Raw genomic sequence first — 22966 nt, 5'->3', positions numbered from 1 at the left:
GAGATCTCCCATTGAAAGAGAAACACAGGAATGATTGGAAATGATTCTTCCTTCCCCTTCTACCCACTCTCATCTATTTTTTAGATATTGATTTCAAAAGTCAGCTCATGCATTTGACATCCAGAGACAGAAATGTAAATGAAGTTCACTTCCAAACCATCTGTATACAGTCCGAGAGACTCTTGCTGTCAAAAGAATGAAAGGTGAAGGAAAACCAAGTGTCTATTTTCTTTAATGAAATCAACCCATGTATGTAAAAAGTGATATAATCAGTACATTTTACTTTTTGAGTTTACTTACTGAAACCTAACTGCACTGTTCCTTAGCCTTTTGGCCTTTGGACTTCATTATCTTATTAATAATAGAACATCTATATGATAGGTATTTTAAATTCTGTGCATTTGCAGTCTTTGATATGAAGAGTTAAATTAGCATAGGCAGAAATGTCTTAAAATTCATTTAGAGAGCTATTTCATGGGAAACATTTCATGTTCATATTTTCTTTTTTTTTTAAGATTTTATTTATTTATTTTTAGAGAGGGAAAGGGAGGTGGAAAGAGAGAGAGAAACATCAGTATGTGGTTGCCTCTCACGCACTCCCCACTGGGGACCTGGCCTGCAACCCTGGCATGTGCCCCGACCAGGAATCGAACCTGTAACTTGTTGATTCTTTTTTTTTCTTTTTTCAGGGGAATAACGGGGTCTGGCACAGGTTGTACCCCTTTTTTATTACAAGATCTTTTATTACAAAATCGTAAGCATGTAATTCTTGTTGATTCTAAGGGTGGTGCTCAATCCACTGAGCCATACCAGCCAGGGCTATATTTTCTAATATTCATAGTTATTCCCTATAAAACACTTCTTTTGGAAAAATAATTGATAAGAGATAAAACTTATGACTAAGATGTTTTGAAGCAAGAGCAGAAATACTGAAGCGCTGTACAGATAAGAAATCTGATTTTATGGCCAGTAACGAGATGGATAAGGTTAGTCTTCCTACCCAACATATTTTAGTACCTTTCATTTATTTATGATTATAAATTTAAGAAGATACATGGTCATGTCCAGCCAAAAAGAGCTTGTATACTAATAACTATTAAATTGTTATAATATAATACTAATTGGTTGTACCTTTTGTGGTTGATATGTCACCAAATAAAGGGACCATACGGCAACCCACATGAAGCTAGTAAAAACCTAAACGCTCCCTTTTAGCTATGCTGTGATCTATTTTGTTATTATGTACAGAATCCTGAAAAAAAGGGGGGGACTGGAAGTAATTCCAGTGCTTTGAAACCCAATCTACAATTTAATTTCCTTTGTGACCTTTGAAACATCGCAGTTATAAAAGTCTAGCTTTCCTAATTCCCTAGATTTGCCACAGATATTTCCTCATTAAGAAACAAAACAACTTTCACACAATTTCCAGTCCTCTTTCTTCTCAGAAAGAAAAAAAAGCTTTTCACTTAACTTCACCTATCTCATTTTCCTGTGTTCTTGAACTTTAAAGTACTTCACGCCTTGTTCATATCTCCCGGAAGCTTCCTTCTTTCTCTATTTCAAAAGCCCTGCTCCTCACCTCTTTCTTTTGCTGTCTTCTAGTCAAGTCCTCTAGATCTCTAATCATTCTCATTATTCTCGTGTTTCCACTCCTAAGTCAAGTGATTTTCATGTGGCAAAGAACTCTGATCATGAGGTCAAATTAACTTACGAGTAAAACCTGTCTTCATGTGTCGTGAGAACTAATTTCTTTTTGGCGTGTGCAGCAAGCATATCCGAAGAAGTGTGGTTTTCATCTTCTAGGACTTTAACTTGGCAAATGTCAGAACGAGTAATGAATGTCTAACCAGTCCCATGCACATAGCGTGCTGATCCAAATGAGTAACAGAAGCTCTCAGGGATTCCATGGCCATAAAAAAAGCTCTAATTTCAACTTGTCTTCAGTTGCTAGAAACAACGCTGTTGGATAATTTGCAGGAGACTTAGGATGAACTTGGCACACAAATAACATTTTCTTACATAAATCTTGTGACAAATCTCTCAATGTATTAGTGATAAAAGAGCACCGATTCAAGTCTTTTATGCCATTCAAGAATTTGATGGAGCGTGACTGTCTAGGACCTCTAATTTCTAGTTCTAATTGTTGTCACTAGTGTAGATCCCACTTTTAAAAAATGTCTAAGTCCTGTTTACAATTTTAAAGCGAGATTCAATCATTCAAAGACCTGTCTGTTGTTAAGTACATACAAATAACAAAAGTGAAAATCAGTAAGACAGTAAACAAACAAGTGAATGAAGAAGAATGAGGAGAACAGCCACAGAAGCGTCAGGATTTGAATGCTTAGGAAAAGGCAGGATCCAGGTAACTGCAGGAGTCAGAATGGTGGCACTAATAAGCAGGAGAGGGAGTGACTGGGGAAAGGGGCACAGTCGCCCTTGTTTAGTAGAATAACGTCCCCTCCTCTGTACCATAAGAGAGCCTGTTGGAGCTTCACCCATTCGCTTGGCTCTTGGCACTTCTTTGTGCCCTGTGTGATGATGTCCACTAGCCATCGACCACATGTCTCAGTCTGAGGGCTTTCTCTGAAGCAGAGAATACACTACAGCCCGATGCAGGCCAGGCTGGAAGTGCTTGCAAAAAGAATGAAGACCTCTGAGCAGTCCTGAAACATGACTTACGACAGTTGGAGCAGAAACATCCCAGCTCCCCTGCCCCTTGCTTAAAGTAACTCTGAGACACCTGTTTTATGGTTTCCCAAAATGTCTCCACAGAATTAAGCTGCAGTTTGACCCACAGCAGTGCCTGGCTCTTTACAGGCTACTTTATTTTCCCTTTCTCACCTTCGCACATGCTACCATACCTTCCTGGGATCAGTTCCCAAAATAAAAGACCTGAACTCAAAGAAATCCCTGTCTCAGGATTGGCTTTTGAAGGAACCCAAACTAAAAAACTTTTAACCTCCCAAATTTTATTGCAGCCAAATCAATTCTTAGCTATGGCTACTCTGATCTGATAAAGGGCAAGCACTGATCTGGTAAAGGAAAAATCCACTCATGTTTCCCCCCCAAAATGTAGCATGTACTCTTTTTCAGGGAGTACGTGGAATGGAGGCACAGAGACCTAGTAGAAGGTGAGAGAGAGCATGTGTTCACAATGGATTACATTCCACCTAATGTTAGGATTCAAAGGACAGCCCTTTCAGAAATGTCATTCTAATGTTAGCAATTACAAAAAATAACAATTTCCAAACATTGGGATCTTTATAAGTATACAAAACGTAGTTATTACCAGAAGGTTGTCTCACATAACAAGTCGGCTTTTATGTTGGTTATTTTCCTCACAATAATACTTCAATGAAATCCCTTCCTGCTCATCGCATCTGGGGAGCTTTCTTTTATTTATGAGAAAAACATATTTCCCTTTTAGAAATGTTGGATTCTGCGCATTGCGAACCTGCTTATTTACTACAGCTAGACAGAGACTCCTTCTTACTTTGTCATGCACATGCTTGTTTTGAAGCAAATTTTGCCAAGCGATATAAAGCAGGTGGCCTTCTTCAAGGGTGCACTGTGAGCTGTGATTGGCAGCTTGTGGTGGTTTCAAGCAGCAGACAGCTGGGTACGGAAGGTCATGGTGCTATTCGAAAAGCCCACCTCCAAGTGCGCCGAAGCATAAAGAAACTCTTGGAGAAATAAAACTGTGACGTCAAGTCTGAGTCCACATTCTGTTTTTCTTAGGGGTTTTTACATGTCTGCTTCATCGTGTTCCAAGGTTGTTCTGTTTTTGTTTTTTTTATTGTAAAATACAAGTCCTCCCAGCACATTAGATTAGGGATACACTCCTAAGAAATGGATTCAGGATACATTTCAAAGTAGAATCAACAAGTTGTATGTTGCGCTGCCTCAGAAGGTTACGAGTGTTTCATCAAAACACTGTTGCTGTGAATTGATGCTGTCATACTCTACTAGGACAGTGCAGTGTGCTAAGTTGTTATTCCCAATTCCGTTTAATGTTAGTATTATGTATTCTCACTCTTGATGTGGTTTCACAGTGAGCAGAGTGTATTCCTCTGCTCCTGGCTTTTGGGCTTGCCACGTGGCTTGCTTTAAGCCTGGGCCACAGAATGAAACACATGGATCAGACCTATTCATTCCACCTACTGTCCAACAGGCTGAAGCAGAGTTGGCTGATAGTAGTCCCATAAGCATGAGGATAATAATGTGTTATTTTGGGTTATGTTTCTTATGCAGAATCATTGTGGTGGCAGCCGACCAAAAATGCCAGCCCCACAGGGCACAATGGACAGCAGCCTTGCATCCCTCCCACGTTCCTGGGAGGTAAGGATGGAGGGATGGGACAAATAGGAGAGCTGGTGTCTATTTCCTGATCACAGTGCTACCACTTCAGGGAAGGTGCCCATAAAGATGACAGAATTACAGCTCTGATGGCCCCAGAATTCCTTCCAATCAAAGGGCACAGAATGACAGTCCTTAGCATAAAACCTAGGCTACATCTTTGAACAGGAGAGAAAGACCAATGAAAGAGATGAAAAAGGCATTTCAAAGGAAACTTAACAGAGAATTCACCTTGTATGAACAAAAATACACAGCTTAAATCCCTTTAAATAAATGAATTGTTCTTATGTTAAGAATTTCTTAAATGTTCATCTAAACTGTAATTTATTTTTCAAAGTGTCTAGCCACTTTAGGAAACCACACTGAATATTTTAAACCATGTTGCTTCAAGCAGAAATCTCTCAAAAAACACATCTTTCGTTTGTAATGGACAATTTTCCCTTGAGGAAACTGATATTTTCAAGAAGAATTTCAGACTGTCCGTGGATAAACTAAAGCTAAGAAGAAAATAATTCCGGGGAAAATTGCCTCATAGGCAAGAATTTGCAATTCTCACAGAGTAAACAGATTTTTTAAAGTGTTAAATCTGTTAAAATGGCAACAAATCCCCCCACCTTAGAATAGAAGGCAAGTACGTAAGCATAAAAACAAAAAGTTTGTTGACTTCCACAAGAAAGTTACGTTGACTTTAGCGGCTAATGTATACATTTTTCTTTATGGGAGACTGTTTATTTCTCTCAACTACCATAATTAGAAGAACATATCAAGACCTCAGATTATTCATATATTGCTATAATGATACTTCAAAGTCATAATTAAGCCTTATTACAGAAAAGGGAAAGTAAATATGAGGCAATGTACCCTTCATAAATATTTTCTTGAAGAAACTATAATGGAAATGAAATTCTTGTTAACCAAAGAAAGAAACAATGAACCTTATTCATTCCAAAATATTACAGCTTTTGAGTGAGCTGTTTATTATTACACTGAAGTAGCCATCAATTTAAAAATAAATTACTGTGTATTGAGGAGTTACCATGGAATTTTACTGTGTTTGGCTTAGGGGTGGCAAGGTAGATGGCACAGTTAGTGCCCTATGGAAACACAAACTCTACTGGATGGTACAGGGTTGCACACAACTCTGTAAGACACATAAATGCATGATAAGCACTTGTAAGAGAGGTACAAGAAGACAGAGCCCTAGGAACATGGAGAGTGGAGTAACTGATTGAGACCACTGAAGGGTCCCACATGGTGATATTTGCACTGGGTCCTGAATGCTGAGTAGGACTTCAACCACCAAAGAACAGGTCATGGTTCCTCATGCACTTGGAGAAGATCCTACAGCAGTTCGCTTTGCCAAGCATCTTCTAGAACCACAATCTCTTTCCTCTACAGATATTCACTGTGAAGATACCACCTTGTAAATTTTTTAAAGATTAAATACCATATGATCTCACTTTTAAGTGGAACCTAATCAACAAAACAAACCAGCAAGAAAAATAGAACCAGAGACACTGAAATTAAGAACAAACTGATAGTAACCAGAGGGGAGGTGGGAGGGGATAATGGGGAAAAAAGGGGGAAGGGCTTTCAGGAGCAATTCTAAAGGACACATGGACAAAGCCAAGTTGGGGGGGGGGATGAGGGGAGGGAGGTGTGGATGGTTGAGGAGGGGAGTGGTGGGGGTAAATGCAGACAACTGTGCTTGAACAACAATAAAACAATTTTAAAAAGATTTTATTTATTTACTTATTGGGAGAGGGGAAGAGAGGGACAGAAACATCAATGTGTGGTTGCCTCTCATGCAACCCCACTGGGGACCCGGCCCACAACCCGGGCACGTGCCCTGACTGGGAATCAAAGCAGTGACCCTTTGGTTTACAGGCCAGTGCTTAATCCACTGAGCCATACCAGCCAGGGAACCACATTATAAATTTTAAACATAGATTTAAAACACAGCCGTTTGACATACAAGATGTTTTAAAGTATGCCTGTTGTTGCTACTGAAGAATAGTACCTGGAAGACAGAACATAATCCTTGAACATAAGAACTCCTATGTGCCATGCCTAATAGGCAAGGGGTGCAGCGGACAGATAGATGTTCATAACTTGTGTCAAAATGAAGGCTTCGGCACATACTTCGTACATGAACGCAGGGCATTATCTGTTCTCTTTGGCCCTCAAGTTCCTCATCTGTAAAACATGGTTCTCTTGAGGGTGAAGCCATGCATAGAAAACACTGAAAGCATGCCTGGCACATGTGCATTACTGAAGAAGACGCAGCTCTTTAATCTTGCACAAAGCCTACCTTACATGTCCAGGAAGGGCCATGTCCTGAAATTTTAGTACATTGTCATCATTTTAGCTTGAGGTGTAGGTCACTCTTGGGCATGACAATCTAAACTGCTAACATTTGCCAATGACCTAACTTTAGTCAAAGTAAGTAAGTAGGGGCTATATAACCTAGAAGCACTATGACAACAAAGTTATCCATCTCTCTCCTTAACTACTGTATTTTTCGGACTATAAGATGCACCCCCTGAAAATTTGGGAGGAAAATGTAGCTTGACTGGCTTGCTGTGGGGAGATGGTGGTGGTGGAGAGGGGTCACATTGACCCTTCGGTAAAAATTATTAAGTATTTTACCACAGTTTTTGCTTCAAAATCTTTTTTTCTATTTTCTTCCTCTAAAACCTAGATGCGTCTTATAGTCCTTAAAATACTATAATTGGTGGATTTTTTTAAAAGATGGGGGAAGAATCAGACAAAACTTGATTAATGAGAAATTGTTTTAAGGATACGGAGAGACAGGATAAAAGGGTATTGAGAAGTGAGAAAAAATGCTTCCATTTTATACAGGCAGAATTCAGGAGGCCAAAGTTCAGAAAACTATGTAGGAAAGTACGGCAAGAAAGTCACCCTAGACATAGCTATCCTTTGTACATATTTCTTGAGGCTGTTTAAAAAACAAAACACTTTTTTATGTTTTCTTCCAATAACTATTCTCCCATTTTTCCATAACTGTATACTTTGTGGCAGAGTATGTAACATTCACAAATAAATACGGTACTGACATACCTCAATAGTCATCAGCTTCAGAGCTCATCGAACCCTGTACTCATCACATTTTGACAAGAAAAAAATGGTTCAGCACACAGCCCTAGCTTTGGCTTCATCACACTTGCTAGAACTTGTATGAGTCACAACACTGCCCCACAGGAGAAAATGCTTCATTGTTTGGTACCTTTAAGTTTTTGCACTCATCACAAGTTCTGGAACAAATTAAGCACCACTAAGGTGTCACTGTATTTCCTAGCCACCCTTGCAGCTTAGGTGTTGTCATGTAACTGACTTCTGGCCAATGAACTATTAGTGTAAGTAAAACATGGCAGCTCCCAGGAAATTTCCCTAACATTCAATAGGTACATGTCCCTTGACCCTTCTTCCAGTCTCCTTGGAATGTGGATGTCATGGGCACTCCATCTTGCAACCTGTGCATGAGGGTCCCCTGTGAAACAGCAGTGACGGAGAAGGCAGGAATGGCCAGATCTGTCAGTACTGTCTTCACTGCAAACTCCTAGGCTGTTCGGGGGAGGGACATAGGTTTCTGTCTGCATGAAGTCTTTTCTACTGTGAGCCTCTGTTACTCTCAGCCCAAACAAATTCTAGCTGGTAAATAAAACAAAGAAGGTTTCTGGGAAAATTACATTGATCAGAATTTTGTTTTCATCCAAAACCCATCTATTCTATGTTGAGGGAACAAGTGTATATTTAGAGAAGGATATTTGTGACATGACAAAGCCAAGGAACATACAATGAGTCAAGTCCAATAGGGGCATTATTTCCAAAATGAGGCCAGTTCCACAGGCATAAAATTGGTTTCTACATGAGAGCGTTTTCCCTTTGGCAATAATAAAAATACAAGTTTAGGTAGATAACAAACAAGCAAACTATAGCCTCCCGTACACTGAAGAAGTAAGAATCATCTATGGTGAAGAATGGAAATGTGAGTAAACAGCTATCCTGGGAAGCAAAAATGCTCAATTACTTTGAGAAAAAGATCCAGGATATTGATCTATGGTTAACTCTGAGATTATGTGAATTTTATATCTAGTCAATTTCTTATCTAAAGCAACTTTCCAGCTAACCTCCATGTGAACTGTAAAGATTTATAAGAATCTGAAAATGTTCAAGAGAGGAGGCAAATGATGCTGTATGAAATGGCTCTCATAAAAAGCCCATCACTCTGCCAACTCTCAAGTGCTCTGAACTAGCAATGGGAACATACAGACAATAAGCTGATGGGCAGAAACAAACATATTTAATATATTTCAAAAGCGCTTTTATTAAATAAATACAAAAGATCCCCTTCATGCAATTCCTTTACCAACTGTTCTCAACAACTAAGAATTCAGAAGAAATTATAAGAGAAGCAGGAAATATAAATCAAGGGTTAGTTTAAGTTTCTTTTTTATTTTTAAAGATTTTATTTCTTTGTTTTAGGCACATGAGAAGGGAGAGGAAGAGGAACATTAATGTGTGGTTACTTCTCCTGTGCCCCTTCCTGGGGACCGGACCTGGCTCGAAACCCAGGCCTGTGCCCTGACTGGGAATCAAACTGGTGACCCTTTGGTTTGCAGGCTGGCACTCAATCTATTAAGCCACACCAGCCAGGGTGATAGTTTAGGTTTCTAATTCAAATGGTATACTACACGAAATGGTTCATGTATTAAATAGTTTCCAAAAAAATCACGGGATAAGGATATTTTGTTGATAATTGGTTAGTTTTAAGGAGTGTTTTTGACAGTCAATATATTAACATTAAACACCTCCAGACACTGACTATTTGGAACTATCTTTAAAGCTCTGCCTCTGGTGGTAAAAACCTCCATGTAATTGGCATCGGCGGTCCAATCATGCACGTCATTTGGGGCTCCTGGGTGAAACAGAGACTTCTCTATTTGGCTTGCAATTGCTCTCTCAGTGGTGTGCAGAATGCAACAACTAGCCACTGAAAGATACTCACAATAAGAAGGGGTTAGTTTAGATTATACAGAGCCTGTGTGCAAATATAAACACTTGAACAGAACAGCATGAAATAATAGAAGGTGGTGATCAGGAGGGGCACGCCCTATACTGAAATACAAAAGAGGAAGCAAGCATATGGCAGAGATGATGGTGCAGGGACTAAGGTTGGTGAAGGGAGATTATAGGAAATGACAGGTTCATAAATGATTTGCCTTTCTTAAAGGTTTGATGATTTATTTCTGGCATACGTGACATATTGATGATGTTGAATTATAGTTTTCATCATCATCACCAAATAGTATTTATTAACCATGTGTGCTGCACTTGGTATTGTACAAAGAACTAAAATTGACCATGTTTCTGATAGCCAGATGTCAATAAAATAAGTCAGGCCAATCAATTTACATGAAGGTTGGAAAGAAGATCAAGAACAAGATACTTAACTGGGGAAAAATATAAGGTCAACAATAAACTTTTAAATATTTCCAATATTTAGCCCTGGTTGGTGTGGCTCAGTCGATTGAGCACTGGCTTGCAAACCAAAGGGTTGCTGGTTCGATTCCCAGTCAGGGCACATGCCTAGGTTGTGGGCCAGGTCCCCAGTAGGGGGCACATTAGAAGCAACCACATACTGATGTTTCTCTCCCTCTCTTCCCCTTTCTCTAAAAATAAATACATAAAATCTTTTGAAAAAATTAAACTTAAAAATATTTCCAGTGTTTAGGTGAGTTGGTGAGTGTGTCTATGTATGTGCATATAAGAATGTTTTCTGATACATTTATGGGGATAAATGATGAATTATTTTCTTTATATACATAACTAAGTTTTAAAAGTGAATTCTATGAAACTAATAAGTTACTAAATAATGATTTTGAAAAAGATGATTAAGTTGAGAACAAAAATAGCCTTGCCCATATATAATGGTTTCAACAATGCAATGAAGTGGAGCACAAATAGAAAATTTCACTTTCTCCTCGATTTCATGCATCTTTCTCTACATTGTCCATATGAATGAATGCATGACAATTCTTTCCCCTGGTCGGTACAGTCATTCCAAGATGAGATATACAAAAGTCTCCCATGCTCAGGAAATTTGTTTCTTACCTCTTCTTAAATCTACCAGGTTCAAAAACCAGCAGTAGAATTATGCATTGGCGTGCACGTGCACGCGCGCGCACGCACACACACACACACACAAACACACACACAAACACACACTTATGGGAAGAACAGGAAGATCCAATCTTAAATAAAAATCTTTTACATTGAGTAAAGACTAACTCTGAGACCTCAATGTCAATCTTCCCCGAGTTAACAGGGTCCTGTGTGTGCTTATCATATACCTTCCCAACTACATGTGGCACTGTGACAAGTAGAGGCCGATAATGCGGCTATGGCTGAATGTTCATTTGGGGAAAAAAAAAATTCTGGAAAAGCTCTCAGATTATGCATCTGTCCCTCTAACTTCTACTTTGGAGGAAACAATTGTATAATGATGACATGAGGGTTAGTGTATTATTCCTCCCCTGCCTGGATAGTGCGGGGCTATTTTCCTCACCTTGCCATGAGAGAAGAACGTTTATTGACTGTCTCTGTAAAAACATGACAAGTGAGATTGCAAATGCTTAGGAGAAAGTTACATGGGGAACCTGCAGAATCACATGCTTGATCCCTAGAGTCTGAATGCAGAGATGATTGAGGCCCTCTCTTCCCATCACATTTCTTCGGTTTCTCTTCTTGTTTTCCCTTCTTTCATTTCTTTCATGGTCTCATTTTCCTTTGTGTAGTACAAATGGCAATAAGAGTCTGATGCTTTAATACTGTGGATGTCACACTAAGGGAACCAAGCAAAGGAGAAACCCCCAGGGCAGCAGCTTCCTGCTCTCCCACCTGCAGCAGCATCCTGTTGCCATATGGCCCTGTCTTCCCAGCATGATGCTGGTAAATCCGAGAACACTTTAGAACACTGGTGTTCGCACACCTATCTTAGGCTCTGTACTGGTAAATTATAAAGCATTCAGGGCTCTGTAGTGAAATGCCCAAAATAGAAAAATGTAGTATGTTTTCCTTAAAGCTACTCCTCTTTTTTTTTTATTCTCGGGTAGGTCCTTCCTATATTTTAAAAAAGTATGAATTTAGTCGTTTTTGAATTTAAGTGGAAAGTTCATCCAAGTCCAGCACACACACAGAAGAGTGTAGAAATCACACATGTATCGTTCCATAAACTTTCCTAAAGGAAACTTATCAATGCAACCAGCATCCAGATGAAGATAGAAGGCATTCCTTAGAACCCCAAACCTGCTCCTGTGCTTGTTAATTACTATACCCCACAAAAGTACTGGCAACCATATCTGACCTTTAATCACCAGTACGCCTGTTTCTGAGTCTTATATAAATAGATTCATACAATATGTATCATTTGATGTCTCGCTTCCTTTATGTAATGTTCTTTTCCTATTTCTCATTCTATGAAATATCCTGGGTAATACAACCCCATTTTTAAAATGCCCTCCCACTGTTTTCCCTATATATTTTAGAGTTTTTCCTCCAGAAGTGTAATACTATAAAAATCACCCCTCTTTGTCGCGGGCCTTCTTTATGTCTGATCTGAAGCTCAGAATCACCTTGAATTTAACCATTTATGAGTTATCCCCAAATCTCTGACTGAATGCAATTTCAAGGAGGAATACCAGTTTTTGTAAAAATCACTTGCTTGTTACACAATAATGCCATCTTATGGTTATATAGCAATTTGTTGTCTAGAAACTTCTTGTGCTTTTGTATCTCATTTGAACTGGGCTATCCTCTTAGACTTGGGAGAAATTTTCTGAGCATGGGGCAAATCCGTTCATGGTTTGAGGGGCAGTAAAGATGGTATGAGGAATAGAGACAACGGAGTGCTTAACTCTTAGTAGGCCCGGAAGTATTTGTTTCAAAATAGGAAAGGACTTAGTTTTTCTAATACGAGGGATATGTCATGTTACTTCTCTCTCTATTTCCATGTGTTTCCTGTATGTATGTTTTATAAGCAATGAATAACTCACCAAGAAATAGGTGAAAAGAGAATCTAGCAACAAAATTCATGCCATGTAAAGGTTAAATATTTATCTTACATATATCTACACCTAGCCATGTATGTGAGATTCGTGGATTTAATGGTTGCTATGTTTATTATTTGTGTTTCCACGAAAAGAAGCCACTTCTAGTATTTTGTCATCTGTAGTTTTGCTGAGACACATGTTGAAATGCTGTACACTGAAAGACAATGTATGGAAGCAGGTCTCTTAGGTAATGAGTGAGCACTCATACACTGATCCGCTTTTACTCTGCTAGCACTCTCCTCAGGGGTAATGCCTGTTTTACATTATAAAATTAAATATAGGTGAGTTTTGCTATTATAGCATTCACAAATTTGTTGCTTAATGATGGTCTCAGAACCCGTTCCTTAGGAATACCTAAAGTCTAATGTGCCCTGGTACAGCAGACCTGTGTGGCATGGATTCTGTGTGGCATGGGCCCAGCCCCCAGTGGCAAACATTTACTGCAAAGTAACTTCCTAAAATCCATGCTAAGCCTTCCAAGGACCAGTGTAACCAGTTCAATCACTTTTGCCCTTTTCATTTGCAAATATCCATTATCTGTGATGTGATTAGTGGTGACATTGACTCCTTTGATTTCTGTAAAAGGTAACCACTTAAAGCAACCTGTGCATAGTAAATGAGGACCATCATGTAATGTGCTGAGAAACCCAATAAAGGCCCATCAGGGCAAAGGCCGAGGCTTTTGCTCCCCTTGAGGGAAAAGCCATGCTATCCCTTTTCCTCCATGTGAATGTCTCATTTCATCCATAATGACGCAGACACTGTGGGCCAGTGTCCGCATCATCCTGGCTGGTGTGGCTCAGGTGGTTGGAGCATCGTCCTATAAACCAAAAGGTTGCAGGTTCAATTCCCAGTATGGGCCGATGCATGGGTTGCGGGTTTGGTCCCTGTTCAGGGTGTGGACGAGAGGCAAACAATTGATGTTTCTTTCTCACATTGATGTTTCTCTCCCTCTCTTTCTCCCTCCCTTCCCCTCTTTCTAAACTGAGCATGTCCTTGGGTGAGGATAAAAAAAGAACAAGTAAATAAATAATATTTTAAAAAGTCTAATGCATTTTGACATATTTGTAACTTATTTTGAGTAAATTATGCAAAGTTATTAAAACTCAGTATTTTGGTAAAATAGAAATATACCATGTAGTATGTGCTCAAGCAAGTCACTAACATCTTGGTGACTTAGTCTCTGTGAACTGTTGAAGCAGGACAAAATCACTGAGGAATTTTGTAAGTGTGAAAAAAAATCCTTTACTATTAATGATTAACTATCTATTATCTAACTTCTACTGTAGGAAGGGGCTACTTCCCCATTCGGTGGATGCCAGGCTTGCTCTGGCCAATTGACTGTGGGTGGACTTGATATAAACATTGGCTGAAAGTGCTCTTGGGAGGTTAGGCTCGGTTCATACCCTGTTGATGCATCACAAGCAGGGCATGCCAGTGACCCTGCATCCCCAGTGACCCACATCCCAGGCCCACAATAATGATACATGTAGCAGACTTTAAGCCAACACACATCCTGGAGCTGCACTCAGCTAACCCACATCTTGAAAGGGCTGCCTAGCCAAGCCTGGCCTGTGCCAGCCAAATCAGAGGAAACCTAAAGATCCATGAGCATGAGAAAAAATGCTTACTGTTTTAAGTTGAGTTTTGGGGTGATCTGTATCACTATATTATGATAGTAGCTGACTAATACACTATCATACATGGATCCTATATGAGAAAATATCAACACCTTCTTACTGGCTTAAGTGTATTTTAAAAAATGGTACAATTTTGTTGAGAAGCCAACATGAAGGCTATGCAGGCCATTTATCTACTTAGAAATGTGCAGCTTCTAATCTCCTAAGGATGCAAGAATCTACTGCTCTGTGGGCCTTGGTGGGACCCAAGCCCATGACTACCATGGCAATGGAGCCCAAATTCTAGCTATTTCTCTTTCCTGACCCCTGGCAGTTAGAACCTAGCCAGGTATGTGACCTAAGCTTGCCTGATAAGAGGAATCTGCAATTTATGGCCCGTGGCAAAATCTGGCCCACTGCCTGTCTTTGTAAATAAAGCTTTATTAGAATATACCATACCCATTCATTTATGTATGATCTCTGGTTTCCTTCACCCTGCAACAGCAGAGTTGAGTAGTTGCAACAGAGAGTACCTGGCTTGCAAAGACTAAAATATTCACTAACTGGAACTTTTAGAGAAAAAAGTCCAACCCCCACCATACTAATGACTCTGTTGGAAACTTTCATTCTGAAGTTAGGTGCACAAGAAGTAATAGTTGAGAGAGTTTTTGGCAGTGGTGGTGGTGAACAATGTCCAGTGGCAATGGTGCCTCTGAGTGCACCCACATATCACGGTCACCACAGCCGTTTATTACTGAGATCCACTTTGTAGCCTCAGGTTGGGTGTGTTTCCGAATTCCTTGCCTGGTCTTCCTTGAGGATTTCTGCCCATTTTGAAACCTGGCCTTCAAACCTTTCCATTGATTCCATGAGCTACCTGACATCCTTTGGATAAGACCTAAGGTAACCAGTCACCTTCTATTAGTTGTTCGTGAGAACCTTGAGTGGTTCACAGGCCTTGCTTCATTCCTGACTCTGAGTAAGATGTTCTGATCCCACTCCCCAGGGATATTTTTCTCACTATCTAACATAGCTCGAATCTATCAACCTGTATTTTACTGACTGTCCATTTTCTCTCCAGGACTGGAAGGTTCTTCAAAGCAAGGACTGAACTTAATTCATTTTTCTGTGGTGCTCAGGAAAATGTGAAAGAGTACCAGAATAAATCAACAGGCATGAAGACTATCAGAGCCAGAAGACCATCATTTTCATCACCAAAATTGCCAAGCTTAATTGAGTCATTATCATATAGAAGCAATCCACCAAGTACTCTACACAGGCTGTCATTTAGTCCTCCTAACATTCCTATGACTTAGAAAAGATTTTATCCAACTTGATAGATAAGGGACTTGTGGAGCATAAAAGTTAAGGGACCAGTCGGCAGAAAGCCTGGATTCCAAAACAACTTGGATTCTTCAACCTATGCTCATAGACAATGACTTCGACCAATGTGACCTGGAACTAAACAAGAGCCATTGGAAATTTAGTGCTTCCCAACCAATTCCCAGAGAAGGCCCATTAGAGTAAACCTGAGATACTCTTCCAGCCTTTGGACGTGAAAAGAAAAAGGTGAGCTAATGACTTAGAGACACTCTATCCCCTGGCGGACATATGAGAGCCCTCCTATTTGGTATGAGATTTCAGTTTATCCACTCTGTGGAATTGGATTAGCACTTCTGCTTCTTTTAAAGTCTATGGTTGAAGGTGAACTAAAAGGAGACATCCTGCAAGAAGGGACTACCTAGCTCACTGGCCAAAGATGATAAACAAAGTAGGTGAAAGGCAAAAAGCAAAGCAAAGTAAAGCAAGCAAAGCAAAGTGGGTGAGTGCACCAAAAAGCAAAAGGCTTCACCATTGCTTTAGTGCACAGTGGTAGGTGCCTATGGAAGTACGGTAAACAATGGTGACTGAAGGTCCCCCACAAGGTCCTTAGGGGATGGTATTGGTGCCCTGGATGGTCGGGAAAAAAGTCTGGGAGAAGACAACAGAGACACCCCAAAGGTGGGGTGAGCACCTAAAAAGAGGGTGATGCAACTGACCTCATTGGAGTAGCTTGCAGAGGCTCAAAATGACTCAAAGTGAGATACTGAGGGAAGGTGCACCCTGGTGGCATTCTCAGTTTGCTGTGAGCAGCATACACATAGGGTTGCTGAATTGCTTTTCTATGATCAAAACTGGCTTTGGATGCCCTGGGATCAGCTATTCTCTAGCAAGTAGAAATAAAAGTATTGGACCATCCATGGAGAATACTCTCCAGCTTCTGAGAGAAGGCTTATGTCCAGACACACTGAACAGCCACTTTGAACTTGGTAGTATTCAGTTTATCATACAAAATAAGACACAGCTCTTGTCTTTAAGGAGCCTGCACAGGAGGCAGGTAAGGAAACCAACTGATTACTATGTGGTAAGTTCCAGAAGGAGGTCATTTCCGAACCACTGAATCTGGCAACAAGTGCAAAGACATAAATGATATATCGATATTATATTATGTTAAATGTGAAACCAATATCTAAGTTTCTAGACTTTCTGGTGAACTGACAATTTTAGGATCTGGAGAAGGATATAACATCTTAGTGAGACTTGAAAGACAAATAGGACAGAGGGGTTGAAATCTTCAAATTGGTTTAATGTTACACCTGACCTTGCAGAGGGTGGAATGCAGGCAGGATGTGATAAAGAGTAAGACTGACCAGAGGACCCGGGGCCATATGGAGGACTCATATTCACGATTAATGAGTCTGGACATTGTTCTAAGGGGAGTGAGATTATAGTACTGAAGTTCTTACACTTACAAAAGCCACATGGGGCGAAAGATACTTGGGAACACAGTAGGGACTCTCACTGAGAATAACCAAGATTTCTATCAGCAGCATCAGTTTAGGAACCTAACGTAGTAAATACGGAGCTAAAATGGAAATAAAGAGGCTTAAAAATTAATAGATGTGAGATATCAATGAGGTTCCTTAAAACTATTAGACATTTAATATCCTCTGAGAATAATAAAGAAGAAATATTTTAAGACTCCAAATTTGAAACAAGTTGTTTTAAAGCCATTAGAACTTTGTTACTTTTAATGAAAAATTGGAAAACAACACTGTAACATCTTGTGATGTGAGACTCAAGAATAAATGTGAATTTCAAATTTTTGGCTAAAAGGTACTTTAATTAAGATAAATACTAAAAAATTATTTTACCTCAACCTAACAAATTCCTTATAACAAAAAAGTAGAGAGACTTCAGAAAATAAAGTAGTGCCTTCAAAATAGAATCAATAAACGAAAATCAACTTTTTGTTGATAGCTTATATTTCAAACATTTTAATCCAACTACTATAAATATATAGGACACAGATTTGATGAAAGACCAAAGATACATACTTTAAATTATACACTTATTTACACCAACTCAATTAAATGCCCAAACTGGTTTTGGTATTACCTGAATTTTCATGGATAATATAGCGCTCCGAAAAAAATGCTAACTTCAGTATGGAATAATTTCAAGAATTCATCTCATTAGTATGCACTACTCATTGTGATTTGTTCCCATGTCACTCACGTTTTCCCAATGATAGCGATACCCCTCTCTGTAGAGTTCCCTGAAAACAGGTATAATCACTTAGTAAAAGAAAAATGTCACCTACCCTTGGCGGTCCTTGTACATTGTGTTGACTCTTTCCCACTGGACATCCAGCCCTGAGAGAGCCTCCTGGAGCTTCGCCCTTTCTGCAGGTGTGGCGCTTTGCAATGCTGCTGTCTTCTTGTTGTGAATAATGTCAATCCGACCTGAGGTTTGCTGCAGGTTGTCTTTTATATTCTGTAATAGTGAAGACGTAAGACAAACCAGAAATGAGTCTGCTGTCTAGGGAAAGAGCAGAAGGGCAACTTATAAACCCCAGAAGTAACAAACTGCCTTGCAGTTCTTAATTGTTGGCTATTTAAAGCCATCTGTTCTGAAGCCTAGCGGTTGCAAACTGCTCAGATTCTACGGTTAAGGGGCAGGCCTATTCTTGATACAGTGGATCCATCCCTGCACCTCAAAAGCCTTTCTCCATTTGGCTTCTGTGACCCGAACTCTTCTGGTTTTTCTTCCACCTTCCTGTCTACTGCCTCATGGCCTCCTTTGCCGAATCCTCCTCCTCTTGGCAATCTCTTAATATTGGAGTGCTCTAACTTGGTTGCCTCTTCTTTCCTTCTCTGCCCATACATACATCCTCTACTTGTTCCCATGACTATAAATATCCTCTGAAGGACAATGACTCACAAACTTACATACCCAGCCCTGACCTCAACTCTGCACTCACAAGTTCAACTTAGATGTCTCGGGAGCCTCTTATCTTCAACATAACATGACCCTAACCAAATTCTTGACTGCACCCTCCTGTCCTTCTCTTCCTATGGTTTTCCTCATTTCAATAAATGACTTATCAGTGCATAGTTATTCTTAGAATCATCCTTGAGCTTTCTTTTTTAAGCCCTAGGATGCAAACTGTTGGCTAATCCTGTTGGTTCTACTTCCAGAACCTGTCCAGAATTGCCGCACTTCTCATTACGTCCCTTGCTATAGCTCTGAGAGCAGCTATCATTATATTTACCTGGATGACTGCAATAGCTGCCTAAATGAGCCTCCTGATTCTGGTCTTGCCCGTTCCCCAGACAGACTTGGAAGAGATTATTTGTAAAATGTGAGTCAGTCACATCACTCCTCTGCTGTAGACCCTCCAATGGCTCATCAAACCCCCAACCTTTACCACCACCTAAAAAGCTCTCTACGGCTTGCTTGTATGCTGCCTACAATTCTAATCTTATCTTTTCTTAGTCTCTTCCAGGTTCACACTATTTCAGCCTCATTAGCCTCTTTGCACCCCTGGAGTCTGCCAAGCATGGCTTCAAGGTATCTGCACTTGCTGTTCCCTCTGCCAAAAAGATTCTTTCCCTGCAAGACATTTATTGATATGGCTGGTTCCCTCACTTCTTCCTCATATGAAAGGAGCCTTCTCTACCACTTTATTTTAAATAGCAGTCCCAATCACTCTGTACTCCCTGTCTTCTTTAATTTTTGTCATGGCACTTATGACTAACATTCAGTTATATATCTACTACCCTCTCTACATCACTCAACTAGACCTCGTGAGTGCAGGGATGTCATGCGTCTTACTTTCTATTGGGTTTCCAGGGCTCCAACCTGTGCTCCAACAGGGTGGGTACCAGCGCATTTTTGTTGGCTAAATGAAGGAACCCGAATGTATACCATAAATTAACTGCATACTTTTTATCTAATCTATATTTAAGAAAAAATTCACAAGCCATAAATTCATTATGTAACAAAATTTTTAAAGTATTGATTTACCCCCAAAAAACTGAAATTTTTATTTTGCTTGTCTTGCTAGTATGAATTTGTTTAGTTTGCTCATCTGAGGTTTTACAGACAAGCCAATTCAGTAGACATTTACTGAACTCTTCCATGCGAGAGGATCAATACAGTGAAAGGGAAAGTAGGTGAGGCACAGTTTTATTCGTTTGTTTTGAGAACTTTTAAATTGATCTTATTCTGGTAGCAAGGGAAGGTGTGGTTTGGAGAACTGAAGGAAAAACAATAAAAGTGCAGAACCCCCAGCTAGATTAGAAGGAAGAATATGATGAGTGAGCACTCTAAGTGGTACCGAATCTGTCTGGAAGTTCAGCAAAGGAATTAATCATACACCACATTTGGTCACAAGCTCAGGAGAGAGTTCCTGAAGGAAGTGCCATGGGGGATGACATGGCTGAGTAGTCGAAGTGCGTAGGATATTATGGTTAGTAGGTCACACACATGAGCACGCATATTTGGCTGCCTTTTTAGAAATGTAGAGAATTAGGGAAAGGTGGGTTAAGAAACAGAGGTTGCAGATGTTTAATGATGTGCTTTGAAAATTGGAAGTGTCATTCAGTAGCCAGCGGGAGACCCTGATTTAGTAAAAACTTACAGAACATTTCAAATGGATAAAGTGCAGGAAAATATTATACATAGCTCCCACAAACCTACTGTCCAGTGTCGACCCTGATGGGGCTGCGGACAACCTTCTTTCACTATCCTCCCACACATGCGCCTCCTCAATGGGGCTATTTTCCGAGCTGATATAATAATATTTTATTCATAAATACCTCAGCATGTGTTTCCAATACAGATCAACTCTTTTCAAAGCAAGTACACAGAATGCCTTCATCACACCTACCAACTTCACAAAAAGTCACGAATATAATTAAATATTAAGTTGCTATTCATTATTACCTTGAATTGAGAAAGGAGTTCAAAAGGAAGAAGACTCTGAAGAACACAGTGACTGTGTGCCAGGTGAAGAAGAGGAAAGACCTGAGTAACTTGCAGGTCTCTGGCTTAGATACCCAGATGAGCTGTGGTGTCACTGAGGAAAGGGATTTCAGATGGATGAACAGGCTGTGGGTGTGCACACATGTGTGCGTGCGTGTGTGTATATAAGTGATGAGTTCAGTTTGGGACATAATCACATTGAGAAACCTTTGGGGCCTCAGATGCTACATATCCAATAGGCAACTGACATCAGATTTTGCGAAGAATGAAATTGAGGCTACCGTTGGGCCACACACATCTGCACATTTCTGCATGGTCTGGGCTTTCTGAGCAAAGAGTATTGGAAACTGGGTTAAAGGATAACTGAATAGCAAACATATCTTTGAGTTTAGACTAGTGCATTGCTCCAGAGAGGCTTAAAAACTTATCTCTCTGGAGCACTTTGCTTACATTCTAAATTACATTCCAAGAATAACAGAACTCTACCTTCCACTCTCTGTGGAGATGATTTGTTTACATTCCAGAGCAAATGTTGGTTTGCCCTCCCTCCCTCCCTCCTTTTCTCCCTCCCTCCCACTCTCTCTCTCTCTCTCTCTTCTCTCTCTCACACACACACACACACACACACACACACACACACACACACAGAGGCTTCCTTATATAAGCTCTGATGTTCATCATTTGGGACTTTCTCTCCAGTACCACAACCCTGCACAATAAACATCTGGTCCTTGTTGCATTTTCCTATGGGGATTTGGGGCTTGGGAATGGGCATAAAGATGCTACTGAACAATTAATAACATGTTCTCTAATTCAGATATCTCCTGTTCCCTGCCAGGATAAATAAATATAGATATAAAAACTTAACAAACACTAAAAAAAAAGAATCCTTTTTTTGGCCAACTTTCAGGCACAGTTGGGGAGGGTTTTAACCATGTATGAGATGGAGACAAGGCTACATAGAAAGTGGCTATTGCTGAGCCTGCAGCTCTCTAGAAGGCAGGCTCTGAACTCAAATCCACAAGTCAGACTAGGCAACAGTAGACAGGTTAAGGGGAGATTTGGGGGCATTTTCCTGCCTCCTTCTAAGACTTCTGACTGTGATGCATGAAGACTGGCTTTGGTGGAGAGTTGAGCTATAGAAACAGGGGAGAACAGAGATGTCAGTTGTAAGGAGTAAAAGGCAACGCCTACACTAGGAACTTCAAAAAGAAAAAAGCAGCCGTATTCCCATGTCTTTCCAATTAGCTACAAAAAGGGGTACGACGCAATGGTGAAGTGTTATGCGAATTAATTTTGGAGAGAGAGGAGCTGTTTATAAAATCCCAAGGTGCTCTCTTCAATTCCATGTACACCTTGTGATTGGAAGGCTTTATTATTTTTGTTAAGTAACACAATTTAACTGCAGTGTAGGAGTACGGATCTGACAGGGCAGGCATTACCATAGGAGGGACTGGAGGGCATGCCAACACCAAAATGTCCTGTGAGAGTTAACACTGCCTTCTACCAGTGCTCCATACAGAACTGTGAGTCACTGGAATTCAGATGTTGTTTAATTGCACCAGAGAAGGTCAAATTGCTCCGAGACGCTCTTCAGAGTGAAAAGAGTAAGACAAAAGGCTGCCTGAGAATAAACCTCTGTCGAAAGCGGAGGCAGAGAAAATAGATAAGCATGCATAAAAAGTAATTCTCATGAGAGCAAGAAAGAGAGAGAACCCTAAGGGTAAAGGAATTCAAAACCAAGGGAAGATGAAAGAACAGGAAGAAGGGAGGGAGTGGTCGCTAGAAAAGGAGGGAAGAATCAACTTTGGGAATTTAGGAGGTTGTCAGGGATCTTATCAAGAGCAATTTCAGTATTTGGAAAGTGTGAAAATATAAGTGGAATTTAATCGACTAAACAAGCAAGCAAAATAGAACCAGAGACATGGAAATAAAGAACAAATTGACAGTGACCAGAGGGGAGGTGGGAAGGGATAATGGGAAAGAAGGGGAAGGGCCACCAAGGACCATGGATAAGGGAGCCATGGACAAAGCCAAAGGGGGGTAGGATCGCGGGTTAGAGGAGGGGGTGGGTGGGACGGGGGGAGTACTGGGGGGTAAACAAAGACAATTATACTTGAACAACAATAAAAAAAATCTAGAGAGAGCAGACTGTCTTCCACTGCCACCTTCTTTCACTACAAAATTGAAAATAGCGACCTTGTGGTTCATTTTGGTTGACATGAGACATATCTTTATTGAAGAAAGGTTTACTACTAATAGAAACAAAACTGATAATATAACAGAAACTTTAAAAAAGATAAAATGGGGAATTTACAGAACAATGCAAAGGAACAAACCAAACAGAAACAGACCTATAGAGATAGAGAACAGACGGATGGTTGCCAGACGGGAGGGCGGTGGGGGAGTGAGTGAACAGGGTGAAGGGATTGAGAAGTACAGATTGGTAGCTACAGAACAGTCACGGGGATGGAAAGCACAGCATAGGGAACACAGTCAGTGATCCTGTAATAACTATGGATGGTGCCCGGTGGGTACTGCAAATATCTG

The 22966-nt window shown here is 40.2% G+C and overlaps 1 protein-coding gene across 4 annotated transcripts in view; it reads right to left on the bottom strand.

Moving 5' to 3' along the window:
- Window positions 1-22966, bottom strand: part of DMD (dystrophin) — a 1990869-nt gene that overhangs the window by 1105087 nt on the left and 862816 nt on the right. For all 4 annotated transcript variants that reach the window (XM_053655812.1, XM_037127036.2, XM_053655810.1 and 1 more), the window contains one exon: window positions 17751-17923. In XM_053655812.1, the coding sequence (XP_053511787.1) occupies window positions 17751-17923 (173 nt within the window). The remainder of the gene's footprint in view (window positions 1-17750; window positions 17924-22966) is intronic.

This window comes from Artibeus jamaicensis, unplaced genomic scaffold (assembly GCF_021234435.1).
Source record: "Artibeus jamaicensis isolate MK-2021 breed Jamaican fruit bat unplaced genomic scaffold, CSHL_Jam_final scaffold_1283, whole genome shotgun sequence".
NCBI lineage: Eukaryota > Metazoa > Chordata > Mammalia > Chiroptera > Phyllostomidae > Artibeus > Artibeus jamaicensis.
The sequence above is the reverse complement of the archived record's forward strand: the minus strand, read 5'-3'. Positions and strand labels throughout refer to the sequence as shown.